This window comes from Sprattus sprattus (assembly GCF_963457725.1).
Source record: "Sprattus sprattus genome assembly, chromosome: 9".
In the NCBI taxonomy this organism is placed as follows: Eukaryota; Metazoa; Chordata; class Actinopteri; order Clupeiformes; family Clupeidae; genus Sprattus; species Sprattus sprattus.
Window position 1 is genome coordinate 20,211,285 of NC_137928.1, and position 12,796 is coordinate 20,224,080.

At 40.1% G+C, this 12,796-nt stretch overlaps 1 protein-coding gene across 1 annotated transcript; it reads right to left on the reverse strand.

Moving 5' to 3' along the window:
* Window positions 1–1,916: 1,916 nt before the first annotated feature.
* LOC308369743 (aldehyde dehydrogenase family 3 member A2-like) lies at window positions 1,917–7,833 on the reverse strand. The gene is made up of 11 exons (XM_080844264.1): window positions 7,737–7,833; window positions 7,066–7,229; window positions 6,724–6,955; window positions 6,432–6,517; window positions 5,556–5,764; window positions 5,279–5,396; window positions 4,754–4,895; window positions 4,492–4,658; window positions 3,688–3,787; window positions 3,346–3,584; window positions 1,917–2,536 (listed from the first exon to the last, which is right to left on the reverse strand). The coding sequence occupies exons 2-11, from the start codon at window positions 7,225–7,227 to the stop codon at window positions 2,522–2,524; spliced, it is 1,470 nt and encodes a 489-aa protein (XP_080700390.1). The 5' UTR covers window positions 7,228–7,229; window positions 7,737–7,833; the 3' UTR covers window positions 1,917–2,521.
* Between the last annotated feature and the right edge of the window lie 4,963 nt (window positions 7,834–12,796).

The window sequence follows — 12,796 nt, forward strand, 5'->3', positions numbered from 1 at the left end:
CAGTCACGTGTCTACTCTCTTTTTTGTTGACCGTAGAACAGCAACTCTGCAGGCCAACAAATGTAGAGACTTTTTCCAGTAAACAGATACCAAGTATTATAATCTGTGCAGAACTCAACTCAGCTTAATAAAATCACACAAGGAATCTACGATGTGAGAGCAAGCATGAAATAAAAACTGTAAATCAATCAATAAATACATGTGTGAATACGTTACTGCAGAGATAAGGAAGAGAGGAATAGCAAACTCTTAGTATTAATATTTTGTGTCTTATTTTGACATCCCTGGTTTTCATATCATAACATAGGTTTTGATCATATTTAACCCTTAGGGGAAGCCGTGGGGAATATGGAGTTTTTTTTGTAAGGGTATGCTTAGATTTTCCTTTTATTTAATTCCTTTTACTCTCGTGTTATTATTGCTGAGGTCTTCTAGAATATAATCATACATGCAACTTTTGTCTCAATGTTATTTGTTAGGGGAAATATACAAAACATCAAGGCATGCCAGACTATCTAAAACCATTAGTCTGAACAACCACGATTTGTGTACACATTGCAATTGCACTTCCAATTATACAATTATGGCAATAACAACTATAAAACATATTATATAAATACATGAATTATTTATCATTTTTAATGGAAATGAATTGTGATGCATACAATCATCTTTACAACCACTTAATATAGGTCACTTTCAATGAATGGTTATGAGGGCATTTTGCTTTGCCTATTGGAGGATAGTTTTGCTGTAAACAAGTAAGAAAAAAAAACAATTACCTATTAACAAAATAAGTTTGTCTTTCTTGTCGAAATGTAACATTAAGCCCTACCCTGTTTATGTATTCGTTTGTTTAGATCTTACAAGGCACAACAATGTAAACAAATACAATGAAATTAAACTGAACACGCAAAGTGCTTAATGTGTTGCTTAATGCTCTCTCGTTCTGTCGTGACTGTAGGCGCTAATGTGTTGTTATAGGCCATGTTTTGAAGCATTTTTTTTTTTTGGCATTACAAATTTAACCTCGTATCAGTCAGTGAACTTAGCTAGCCAATGCGTTACAGATCGTTTGTTTTAGGGCGACTGAGAGATGACAATACATCCCCATTTCAGGTCATATGACATCTGTGCCTGTTAATAAATTAAAGTTTAACAAATAGCTAGTTTATTGAGGCAGACAATACAAAAGTAACTACCACAATAAAAAACTGCAGATATACCCAGCCACAGCCCTCATCCCAAAAAATGGCATTTACAAGCAGGACGGAGAACAGCGTAAAGTACCTAACACGGAGCCCATAACAGGAGAAGCTTGTCAAACTGAAAGTATGCCTCAACACACAAATACTAAGAAAATAGGCAGACGAAATCTCACATCGGCGGGAGTTTAATCGATTAACGTTGGTCCAAGAGCAAGATTGAATCTGAGTGAATCACGTGCCAAAGCAACAGTAGATTAGACCATAACATTGCTATAATGCCATGATAAACATAGTGGAACAGTTGAATTCCACGCGAACGCCTGACTTACCCTCAAAGACTTCGGCTGCCCGTAGTAATGTAGCTCCTGTTATCACGCTGCAAGGGTACATGCAGCCTTGTGTATTTCCCTCGTTGTCCAAGGGCGGCGTATGAGATAGGAAGCATCAGCGCCACACAATTTGGGATGGTACATTTTCTGATATCGAATTACGGAGCAACTCAGTCATTACTATCATTAACTGTCACTGTAACTGATAAGCAACTTCAGGATTTCAGAATTCTGCAATACACCAGAAATGTTTAAAAAATATTTCCTTTTACTGTGTTCGCCAACAAGCAATTGCACTAAACAAATTAATGAATACAATGGTTGTAATTATACATTCAGAAAATATAATTGAGCCAAATGTAACAACGATTTATTCAATCAGACGGATTTATTTGAATGAATTGTGCTTTCAATTGATCTTAATACAATTTAAAACAAAATTAAATTTGGTTTGTGGGAAGAAATATTTAAGTGGTTATTGAAAATAAAAGCACGACTGCATTCTTGTGTTGTACCGGTAAGGTAACTGAGTAAAAATATTGATCACAATATCAACAGATATATTTTGTATTGCAATCACTACTTGAAGTGAAATGATATGAGCAAAAATAAACAAAACTTAATTCATATTTTAATTAAAAGTGGAACAATAACGAATTATCATTCATGAATGTTCAATGCAGTCAATTTGACTCATAGAAATGTTTAAACTAAAACAATACAGATACATATATATATACATATATTACTGTGACAGAGTACAGTCACTATAGCTCAGTTTGTTCTCTGACTGCCATACCAATGTGCCTGGCTCTTTTGCCATCGCTGTCAGGGTGCAGGATTGAAATGCCGTAGGCCCCAGGTTTGAGTGCATGTGTGGCGAATGCTCTCTCTTCTTCTGTTTGTGACACTAACTTAGTGCTACTTTTTCATGCCGACACTCCCACCAAGGGAACTTCGATCAGTGGCCACATTTCTGAGGCATTATCTTAAAAACCTCTGTAAAAATAAGAAACAGAATTGGATACAACATAAGTGATAGCAGCAATACATGAAATAGTTGAGAGTGTAGGCATTCAGAAAACATAGGTGATTCAAACAAAGGTTAGAGGTAATTTAAAACAAAAGGACCATTTACTGGTTGTGGCACTGTAGCATAACCAATTAAAGCCTGAAGATCATAGGCCTCTTTGTGCTTTGAAGTCTTCAACAAGTAAACACATTGTTTGTGCAGAACAAAGCATAATTGTTAGAGTAATTCTCTGGATCAGACCACTGGAGAACTGAATCCATGAAAGGAAAGAACTGTTTGAAATGCTAAAAAAACTATTTCAGAATAGAATAGTTTCACAAGCACATTTAAAGGAGTTATCACAGAGTTTCTGTCTAAAACTAACAAGCGAACTAGCCAACAGCCAAACTACTTGGAAATGTCAGCAACAGAGTAGTCGGCACTGATAAAATAGATTCTGTTCACACATTTTCATGAGAACGTCATCCGTTTCCCTTACCTGTCCCTCACATGAGAATAATCAATAAATCGAAGATGATGCAGAAAGTAATTACTTAAAAAAAAAACAGACCTTAAAACTTTAAAAGTAACTTTCAAAACGTCTTTTTAATTCAGTAAATAGCGAGCCTACTAAAGTGCTCTGCCATGAACTGCATGAATCATCCAGCTCTTTCCAGCTCGGAAATAACTAACTGCTTCAAGGTTGAAACCTGGCAAGCAGAAAAAAATCCTTTCAGTCAAGGTTTAGAAGGCTTTTCCGGTTCACTTTCAAACTGGCTAGTCAGGAACGGCTTACCTGAACTATAAACGCTGCCAAGACTGCAAACATAGCCACCTTGGCCACCTGTCGCAGCCGGCCCAGGTTCACCTGCTTAAGGAGAAAGAACCGGGCCCACTGCAGTTTTTTGGTGGTATGTGGTGGGTAGCGCATCTTGTTCACCCCCTCCATGTTGAGTTTCTTAATAAGACAGCTACGAAGATGGCTCAGCTGATCAAAAGTGTATTTGCCGTGGTAGCATCCCATGCCACTGTTGCCTGAAGTATCAAAGGTATGGGTTTACTCCAGTACAAATCAATGCTTGTGTGGTATGGTAAAAATAACAGTGACAGTGAAATTGCATGAGGGGAAACTCCTTACCGACACCCCCAAAGGGTAAGTCACTGATGGTGTAGTGCACCAGACAGTCATTGGCCAGCAACGCCCCGCTAGATGTCTCTGAAATCATCTGTTTAATCACCTAGAAGGGAAAAAAAGCAAATAGATCAAATGTGTATCTTTGCCTACTGGTTCCCTCCACCAATGAGGTTATGTTTGAACCACTGTCCATTTGTCCTTTTATTTATAGGATTACGCAAAAAAACACTGGCCCTATTCGTCATCGAAACGTGCTGGAAAGGTGCATCACGGACCAAGGAAGATCCCACAAAATGTGGGAGCGGATCCAACTCACAGGGTACATGAATTTAGCTTCACTTTGGCTTAAATTGAGAGATACTGTATATGCCATTAGTTTCCGTTTCTCTAATGTTCCGAGGTACGGCATTAAAATTGATCATTGGGCCTTAGTGGAGGTATGCGCTCTACTGAGTGCCATTCATCTAATTAAACTACATATGATGGGACTGGTATGAGCTGCATGTGATCTATGCATTTTTCTGATTTTGATGATAAACTAATAAATGTGGCTCATCCTAAGTAAAGTACTTATAACAGACATCATTGACAAAACAGCTTATTCACATTTTCATAGTTACTTATTATTTTATTACCACTTCCTCCTATGGTTTACAGCACTAGCACTAGAACTTAGGTTAAAAGCTTAGAAAAACAATGTGTTTTTGTTGGACTTTGCCCAGCAAAGAACTCAACAAAGCAAGCATTCCACCTGTATCACTTAATGAAATACCAGCCTAAAAATCTGCATTTCATTTTGTATTCCACCTTGTTGTTCGAGGAGAAGACATAGAGAGCCAGAGGCTTCTCCCTCTGGTTGATGAAGGAGATGGCCTCTTCCATTCCATCGACCGTAATGATGGGAAGCAGAGGCCCAAAGATCTCCTCCTGCATCACCTTGGAGTTCGCCGTCACCCCTTTCAGAACAGTGGGCGCTGATGTGAAAACAAAAGCACACTCAGGACGTCCACTCCACACAGCCTCATATCATTAGCATAACGATGTGAGGAGGGGAGGGTGATTCGAGTACCGATGTAGCACTGGGATTCATCAGTGTCCCCTCCAACTGCCACAGAGCTCCCTTCCATCAGGGCCATCAGCCTCTTGAAGTGGCGCTGATTGATAATGCGTCCGTAGTCCGTGCAAGTTTTCGGGTCGTTTGTGTAAAATTCCTGGAAGGATGAATCAGCCGCCAGAGAGAGAGAGAGAGAGAGAGAACGAGGAAGAGAGAGAGAGACATTAATGATTCAGACAATGAAAAAGTCCATTTACAAAATGTGTAATGAGTCATCTATCAATGGAGTCTGGAGTGGAAGGACACGTTGATGATGGCTGAGAACTATGAGTCCATCACCCCCCATGAAATAAAGTTGTAGTAGTGGAGCCAAGCTTATTTCAGTGCCCTCTAGTGTTCAAATGATGCAGACATTTTTTGAGTCTTGGTCAAGTCTTTAAATCAAGTCTGGTCCTGAAACATCAAAGTGTTGATGACATAAAACTTCACAAGACTATGCAGTTTCACTGCTTGGCCTCTAATTCATCATAACTCACAGACCTTAATACATTTAGTGATCTCGTCAATCACACGATCTTGGATGCTGGGTTCACAGAGGATGTAGTCAGGAGCAATACAGGTCTGGCCACAGTTTACATACTTTCCCCAGGTGATGCGGCTGAAACCCAGAAAAAAGCATTAATTATTATTTTAGATTCTCAAGTGAGTAGACAAGGACGCCAGACCAGGCATATGGACTGATATAGCAAAGAGCAAGATCTAGAAGAATTAGCTCAAAAAGGGTGTGTAATTTGAACTTCATGTTTACAGCACTTACCGACAGGCAATGCTGAGGTCACAGTCTTTGTCGATGTAACAAGGGCTCTTCCCTCCCAGCTCCAGAGTGACGGGGGTGAGGTGGCGAGCAGCCGCCTCCATCACCAGTTTCCCCACAGTGCTGTTCCCTGTGTAGAAGACGTGGTCAAAACGCTGCTGCAGCAGCTCCTGGGTCTCAGGGACGCCCCCCGTCACCACTGGGTACATTTCCTGGTGGCACAAGCATTCATTTGATACCCTTTTTTTAGACCAATGACCTGGGTTGGACCAGGGTTATTTGAACAAGGTGTAAGCTGTGTTACAGTTCCGACCAAGCCAGTCAACGCTAGTTATACCCAGGTTGTGGTAACATATTTCATTAATGAGATGTCTTTTTCCATGATGATTCATACGTGCTATTGTATATGTACATACATGAAATACATGAACTGTCAGTATTTTTGTTTAAAGACAGAAACTCGAACAAACTGTTTCAGACAAAGTGTGTATGGGGATATTCTGTATGAGACAAATAATGTGTTTATGGATCATTGAAGCATGTCAATCTATTCTAGTAGACCCCTAGATAATTATGAACATTTGAAATTAGCATTAGCGCTTCTCTATAATGCATTTTTTACAGAATTATAAGGTTGTTAGCAACCTGAATCGTGCCATTCTACCACAATCCACCCATGTTCAACTCTTGTACGCAGGTGAAGATGTATGTTGAGAAGCTGTGTCTAATAAACTGGGTGGACCTTTTAATACTTAATATCAACACTGGTTTAAATCGGTCAAACACCATTATGAAATGATTCTGCTGAAATACAAATAAATAGAGTAGCAAGTAATGAACTGTTTGTTTTGTAATGGCAATAGTAGAGGTGGGTTTTACCTTGTCCAGATAGAGGGGGAGAAGCTCCTCCATGGCTTTGGCTGTGTGAGCGCTCACCTCTGACGGCTTCACAACAGCAGCATTGCCTGAGGAATGATGACAGACACCAGGGGGCGATGAGATTAAACCCTTCCAAGGAAAAGGCCACTAATAGGTCCTTAAACACCATTCCATTACCACAGCAGAAGCTACAAACAAACAAACAAACAAACAAACAAAACAAAACAGTGTGGATGCTTTTGAAAGGATGTTACCTAGTTGCTGAGGACGACAGATAGTGAAGACGCCTCACCTGCTGCAATGGCACCGATGAGGGGTTGAAGAGTGACTGCCCAGGGGTAGTTCCACGCTCCGATGATGAGCACCACACCGAGAGGCTCGGGCTGAATGAACACCTCGTCAGCGATGGTGAGAAGGTTCTTCTCCACGGGCCGAGGAGCCGCCCACTCCGCCAGCCGGTCCACGGCCAGGTTGATCTCCCCCTCCAGCCCAATCATCTCATACAGCTGTGTTCCATTTTCACTCTACATAGACCAATGCAGATGCAGGTGGAAATTCATCAAGCGACTATAGAGGCAATACACAGCACATAGCATAGATGGTTTGCATGCTGGATTTCTACATGGGCACCTACCTTATACAGATCATTCTTAAGAGCATCAACAATGTCTGCTTGCTTCTCGGAGAGGAGCCGGCGGAGGTTCTTTAGCTGGTTTATTCTGTATGCCAGCTCTTTAGACCTCCCTGTTTGGAAGGCCTTTCTGGCTTGCTCAACGGCCTGCTGCTGTCGAGACATTCCTGACAAGAGGCATGACAGACACCGCAGAGACAAGTCATTTTCTTCTGATCAAAGGAAAGAGGGCAGGGGTCGCGGTCGCTCTGATATAATCCTAGAAGAAACGCTATGTCGCTCATCATGTCTGCAAAATAACTGCTGAATGCAATAGTGTTGTAACAAATTAAATACAAAAATGAAAGCACAGGTTGAGATGAGGCTGTCTCGATATGCCCCGTGGCTACTGTTTCTGCATGCAGAGATAAGCATCGTGCAAGACTGATAACCACAAGTAGCTAAAACAACAGGCACACCTCTCAGCTTTTTAATGCTAGAATGCTTTTGTTTCCTTGTTTAAACAAAAGAGTATTGAAATCCGTATAGCTTTTCTAGGTTAATTTTATATGTAGGCCTATGGCTCATGAACTAGAATTTATGTGGCTGATTAATCGAAGTCTAGTCACCCTAAAGTTTAGGAGCAGAGCATGGTAGAGCGACATTTATGAAACATAAAGTTATTTAGCACTTACCAAATAGGACATATGCTACCTAATAGCACATAGGTATCAGGGTGTCTGTCAGTACAGCTGTGCTGTGTTAAAAAGGTACGTTCTTCCAGCAATGTGAAGCCAGCGACAATAACAAAAATTTCAATATGGCCGTCATTCGTAATCAATATCAAAGTAAAAGTCGAAACTTATTTATTAGTTTCAACTCATACAAGAACCGTAAATGCCCATTTGTTGAACTGTTTGTGCTACCAAATTTACAATAAACGTGAAGATGGGAAAATACAAGCCTAAATGGAAAAAAGATTGAACCTTTCTTTAAATACAAAGACCCAACTAGAGATGTTCTGCTAATTTGTTTCTCCAAACAACTTGAGGGAAATGACAAATCCAAAAATGTATCTACACCTCTTCATGAGTCATTTCACTTGCCTGAGACTGAGAGATGAAAAGTAGACGATAACATCCATAGAACGGGCCTACAATAACTGCCTACTATGAACTTCAAATTGTGTGGCTGGGAAAACAACAAATAGTAGGCCTACATCCTTGATATGGGAGTGAAATGAAATCCTTATAACAAGTTCTTTACGGAGATATATAAATATTGACGCATGAATCACCTTTGTAGGCAACAAAGGTTTCTGTTTTTTCTTTCAGCATTACTTTTTTTTCCCCTTTTACATTTGAAGGACATTAGATAGATACAGACACCTTCCCTATCTTGCTAACTGATATGAAGTTGATGTAGAGAATTGGTAATACTTTGTACTAGATCTGAGTTTCGATAATCAGAAGAGCCAAGAGCCATCAAGATTGAGGAGAACTGGAGCTGGTTTAATAACATACACACGCCGACAGACGAACAGGAGTTTGGACTCCGGAATCCAAGATCTAACTAGCCACAGATTTCATGCACATTTTATAGTCAACAAGTACCCTGAAATATACGTGACTTTGTCTCCTCTCAGATGACATTTTAGAAAGTTACTTCCAAATAAGAGAGAGTCTGTTTAAAATAGGTGGAGACAGTCAGTCTAAAGGGAAGCGGCAGGTGGCGTCCCTCTGAGTGTCATCTTAAGTAAAACCCTCTTTGTCTAGCAGTTAGGCCTAAAATACAGTGAACTCTGACCTCTGCTTTCCCATTTAAGGTACACTGGAGCACCCAAGAGCCACACTTATTAATAAAGAAAGAGGAGATGCTTGGGTTAACTTAAACTTAATAATTTCAGGCCTACATTAGCCCCTTTGTGGATTAATCCACACCTTATCCTAGCACATGTTATAACCCAAACATTTATCACTATACTATACAGCAAACAAGCACAGTTTTACTTATACAGTAAAGCCTGCAACTAACCTTATGCTAAACATCACATTACTCCAAACATCCAATACAGCTATGTCACCAACTTCCAGTAGTTTACATCACAGAACAATAATGCCTCCCTAGGGTACGCCTAGGAGAGTTTTACACACACACAGACCATGGAACATTCCCATATGGCCTGTCATATGAAAAATAAAAAATACACAAGTATGGAAATATAGCTTTGTCTAAAAAGCTACAAGCACATTTGTCTATTTTACTAAGGCACTCTCTGTTTATATAAACTATTACCCACACAATTTTACTATAGACGTTAACTTCACTATGGATACTCAATTTCTTTTTACCCATTACACTTTACCATTACGCTTACATTCTTCTCTAGGAGGTGTAGTTCCCTGAGAGGCCTTTCTGTATGTGATGGAAAATCCTAATAATACGCCCCTTTGTTCACATCATACGTTATTACATTTTCCCTGAGTTATGACATTCTACTCATCAGTAAATCAACTACTGCATTATACTTTTGATACATAACACATGAATGCTGGTGTTGTGATTCTTCAACTTCCTTTGAGTCTGCCGTAGAATCAGAGGTTGCGATAGTGGTAAACCACTTATCGCTCTGCCTGGCGAGGGCAGACTAGCACTTGATTTTGGCCTGCTACTTTGTTTGTTTCTTTTTTTCCAGGGCTAATATGGTCTAGTCACCTAGTTCCCATATGCCACCGTTGTAGTCAGGACTGCCTCCCTGACCCATAATGTCTTAGTTGCTCATAACCTGTAACATTTCAAGCGCTTCATCGTTACCATAAGACATTGTTAACCCCACTCGGCTTTCACTTTTATCAACCAACACTGTCATCTGGGTAAATTGAGAAGCTATTGCTCTGACTGCAAGTGACCTGCAACAAGGAATAACACAACATACAATTAGACTGAACACCAATACGATTAGTGCAATGATACCAAGTACTGAAGCAAACCAGGTCCCCCATCCCCCGAAGATGCTCTTGAACCAGTCTGCTAATACAGAACCCATCTCAGGGGGGCCTGCATTCTGCTTCAGCTCTGTCCGTAAATTAAACAGTTTATTCATTGCTATTGTGAAATTCCCACCAGGTGCTGTGTCCACGTTAATAACTTTTATTTGTTGCATTATGGCTACTCTAGCACATTTCCCTATCCAATCATGAGGTAGAGTGTTTCTTAATCCATATTCTTTTCCACACGCCCACCATATATCAGCTAATGGAGCATCCTGCGGAAAATGGGGGAAATGATATGCATACATAAATGTTCTTCGACCGTCTAGGAATCTATCCATTTTAGTTCAGTTAGTCATGCCTGGTTTACATCTGATAGGAACAAGTCCTCGCAATTCCCATGCTTGCCTGTATAACTTGGATTTCTTATTTGAAGTGTTAAAAGGACCACTGGTAACCAGTGTCCAAGTTCTATTACAATTTCCTTCAAAAATACCCACATGCTCTTTATTAGTCATGTCAAAACATTCGTAATTGAAATAATCTTCTACAGTGTACTCACGGATTTCCGCTAAATCAGTTTCTGGCCAATGTGTACATCTAATTTACAATGGTCTCGTAATGTGTATGCAACACCCTTTTCCACATGAAATGTCCTATTTTTATGTGAATTACTTCCCATGTACAGTGCCACTTTAAAGTATGTGAACCCCTTGACCACTTAGGAGTTTTCTGTTGTTTTACCATGATTTTTCATTTTTTTCATCACCAATTTTCCATAGAAGGAATGACAGGTTTATGTTTATCATTTGCATGTACTTTTTTTAGAGGGAATTGTTTGAGTAGCCAAAAGACTACATGAAACATGGAATTAGTCAATTTCAAAAGTAAGTGAACCCCCAGCTGAATTGGTAAAGTCAAGCAGGTAACAGATTCAGTGAAACTTATTTGGGTGCTTAATTAGTCAATTAAGCAAACCGATCATCTGAGACATCCTAAGGGAAAGGTTTGGACAACACAGATTAAAAGAGGGAGGAAACCAACCAAACTACTGTAGTGCCAAGGTGTACCCACACAGATCAACAATGCCGAAAGGAAACGAGATATCCGAGAACATCAGGAAGAAGGTTCTGACAGCCCATCAGTCTTGGGAAAGCTATAAGACCATCTCCAAAAGATTCCAGCTCCATCCATCCATCCAAGACAAATCATTTAGAAATGGAGGGCATTCAACATGACCGCATCTCTGCCTAGAAGTGGACGCCCATCAAGACCATCACCAAGAAGCACCAGAAGAAGAATAAATCAGGTAAAAGTCAACCCACACATCACCTCTAAAGAGTTTCAGACCTCTCTGGCAGCATCTGGGGTAAATGTACATGGGTCTACAATCAGACGAAAATTGAATAGACATGACATTCATGATCGGGTTGCTAGAAGGAAGCCTCTGCTCTCAAGAAAGAACAAAACTGCCCGTTTCAACTTTGCCCGAGAGCACTTGGATAAACCAAAGGCCTTCTGGAAGTCCCTTCTTTAAACAGATGAGTCCGAGATAGAATTATTTTGTCACGATCAAAACCAACAATTTTCGTCTGATTGTAGACCCATGTACATTTACCCCAGATGCTGCCAGAGAGGTCCGAAACTCTTTAGAGGTGATGTGTGGGTTGACTTTTACCTGATTTCTTCTTCTTCTGGTGCATCTTGGTGATGCTCTTGATGGGCGTCCACTTCTAGGCAGAGATGCGGTCATGTTGAATGCCCTCCATTTCAAAATTATTTGTCTTGGATGGATGGATGGAGCTGGAATCTTTTGGAGATGGTCTTACATCTTTCCCAAGACTGATGGGCTGTCAGTACCTTCTTCCTGATGTTCTCGGATATCTCGTTTCCTCTCGGCATTGTTGATCTGTGTGGGTACACCTTGGCACTACAGTAGTTTGGTTGGTTTCCTCTCTCTTTTAATCTGTGTTGCCCAAACCTTTCCCTAAGGATGTCTCAGATGATCGGTTTGCTCAATTGACTAATTATTCACCAAAATAAGTTTCACTGAATCTGTTACCTGCTTGACTTTATCAATTCAGCTGGGGGTTCACTTACTTTTGAAATGGACTAATTCCATGTTTCATGTAGTTTTTCAGCTTCTCAAGCAATTTCCTCTAAACAAGTACATGCAAATGATAAACATAAACCTGACATTTCATCTATGGAAAATTGGTGATAAAAAAATGAAAAATCATGGTAAAACAACAGAAAACGCTTAAGTCCTCAAGGGGTTCACATACTTTCAAGTGGCACTGTATATCATACAACAGTTCTTTCCTGCAATGACTAGAAACATTCATTCACTGCAGCATTTCCATGACCTTCACAGCCTCTCATCCAGGTCGAGCTGCTGCAACAGAATGCTTCCCATTCTAACCCTGATACAATAAATTGTAGTAGTCCCACCACCTTGTGGTCCTGAAATTCCACAAAAAGTTAGTACAATATTAGACACTAGAACCTTGATATCACCATAGGCTGGAAGCTCTTTTTGTTTAAAAGCTTCACCTATACCCAGTCTCCTGACTGGATCAGTCCATATGCGTCCACCTGTGTGTATATAATCTCCAAAAATTAGAAATGACAGGTACACATAATTTCCACATGCCCTCTAGACATGCTCTAAAAGTGTAATATGATCGATGATTTGCAGTACTTGTATTCCATGCTTCCTATACATTCTTATTGTTATACTAAAAGCATTGCTGTAATGCTAAAAA

What these genes read in the sequence shown, in the direction of transcription:
- LOC308369743 (XM_080844264.1), bottom strand. Translation starts at nt 7,227, where the DNA reads ATGTCTCGACAGCAGCAGGCCGTTGAGCAAGCCAGAAAGGCCTTCCAA. An exon ending in CATCGGTGCCATTGCAGCAG is followed by an intron (nt 6,518 to 6,723) that starts GTGAGGCGTCTT and finishes ATCATTCCTCAG; the next exon opens with GCAATGCTGCTGTTGTGAAG. An exon ending in TCTTCTCCTCGAACAACAAG is followed by an intron (nt 3,788 to 4,491) that starts GTGGAATACAAA and finishes TTTCCCTTCTAG; the next exon opens with GTGATTAAACAGATGATTTC.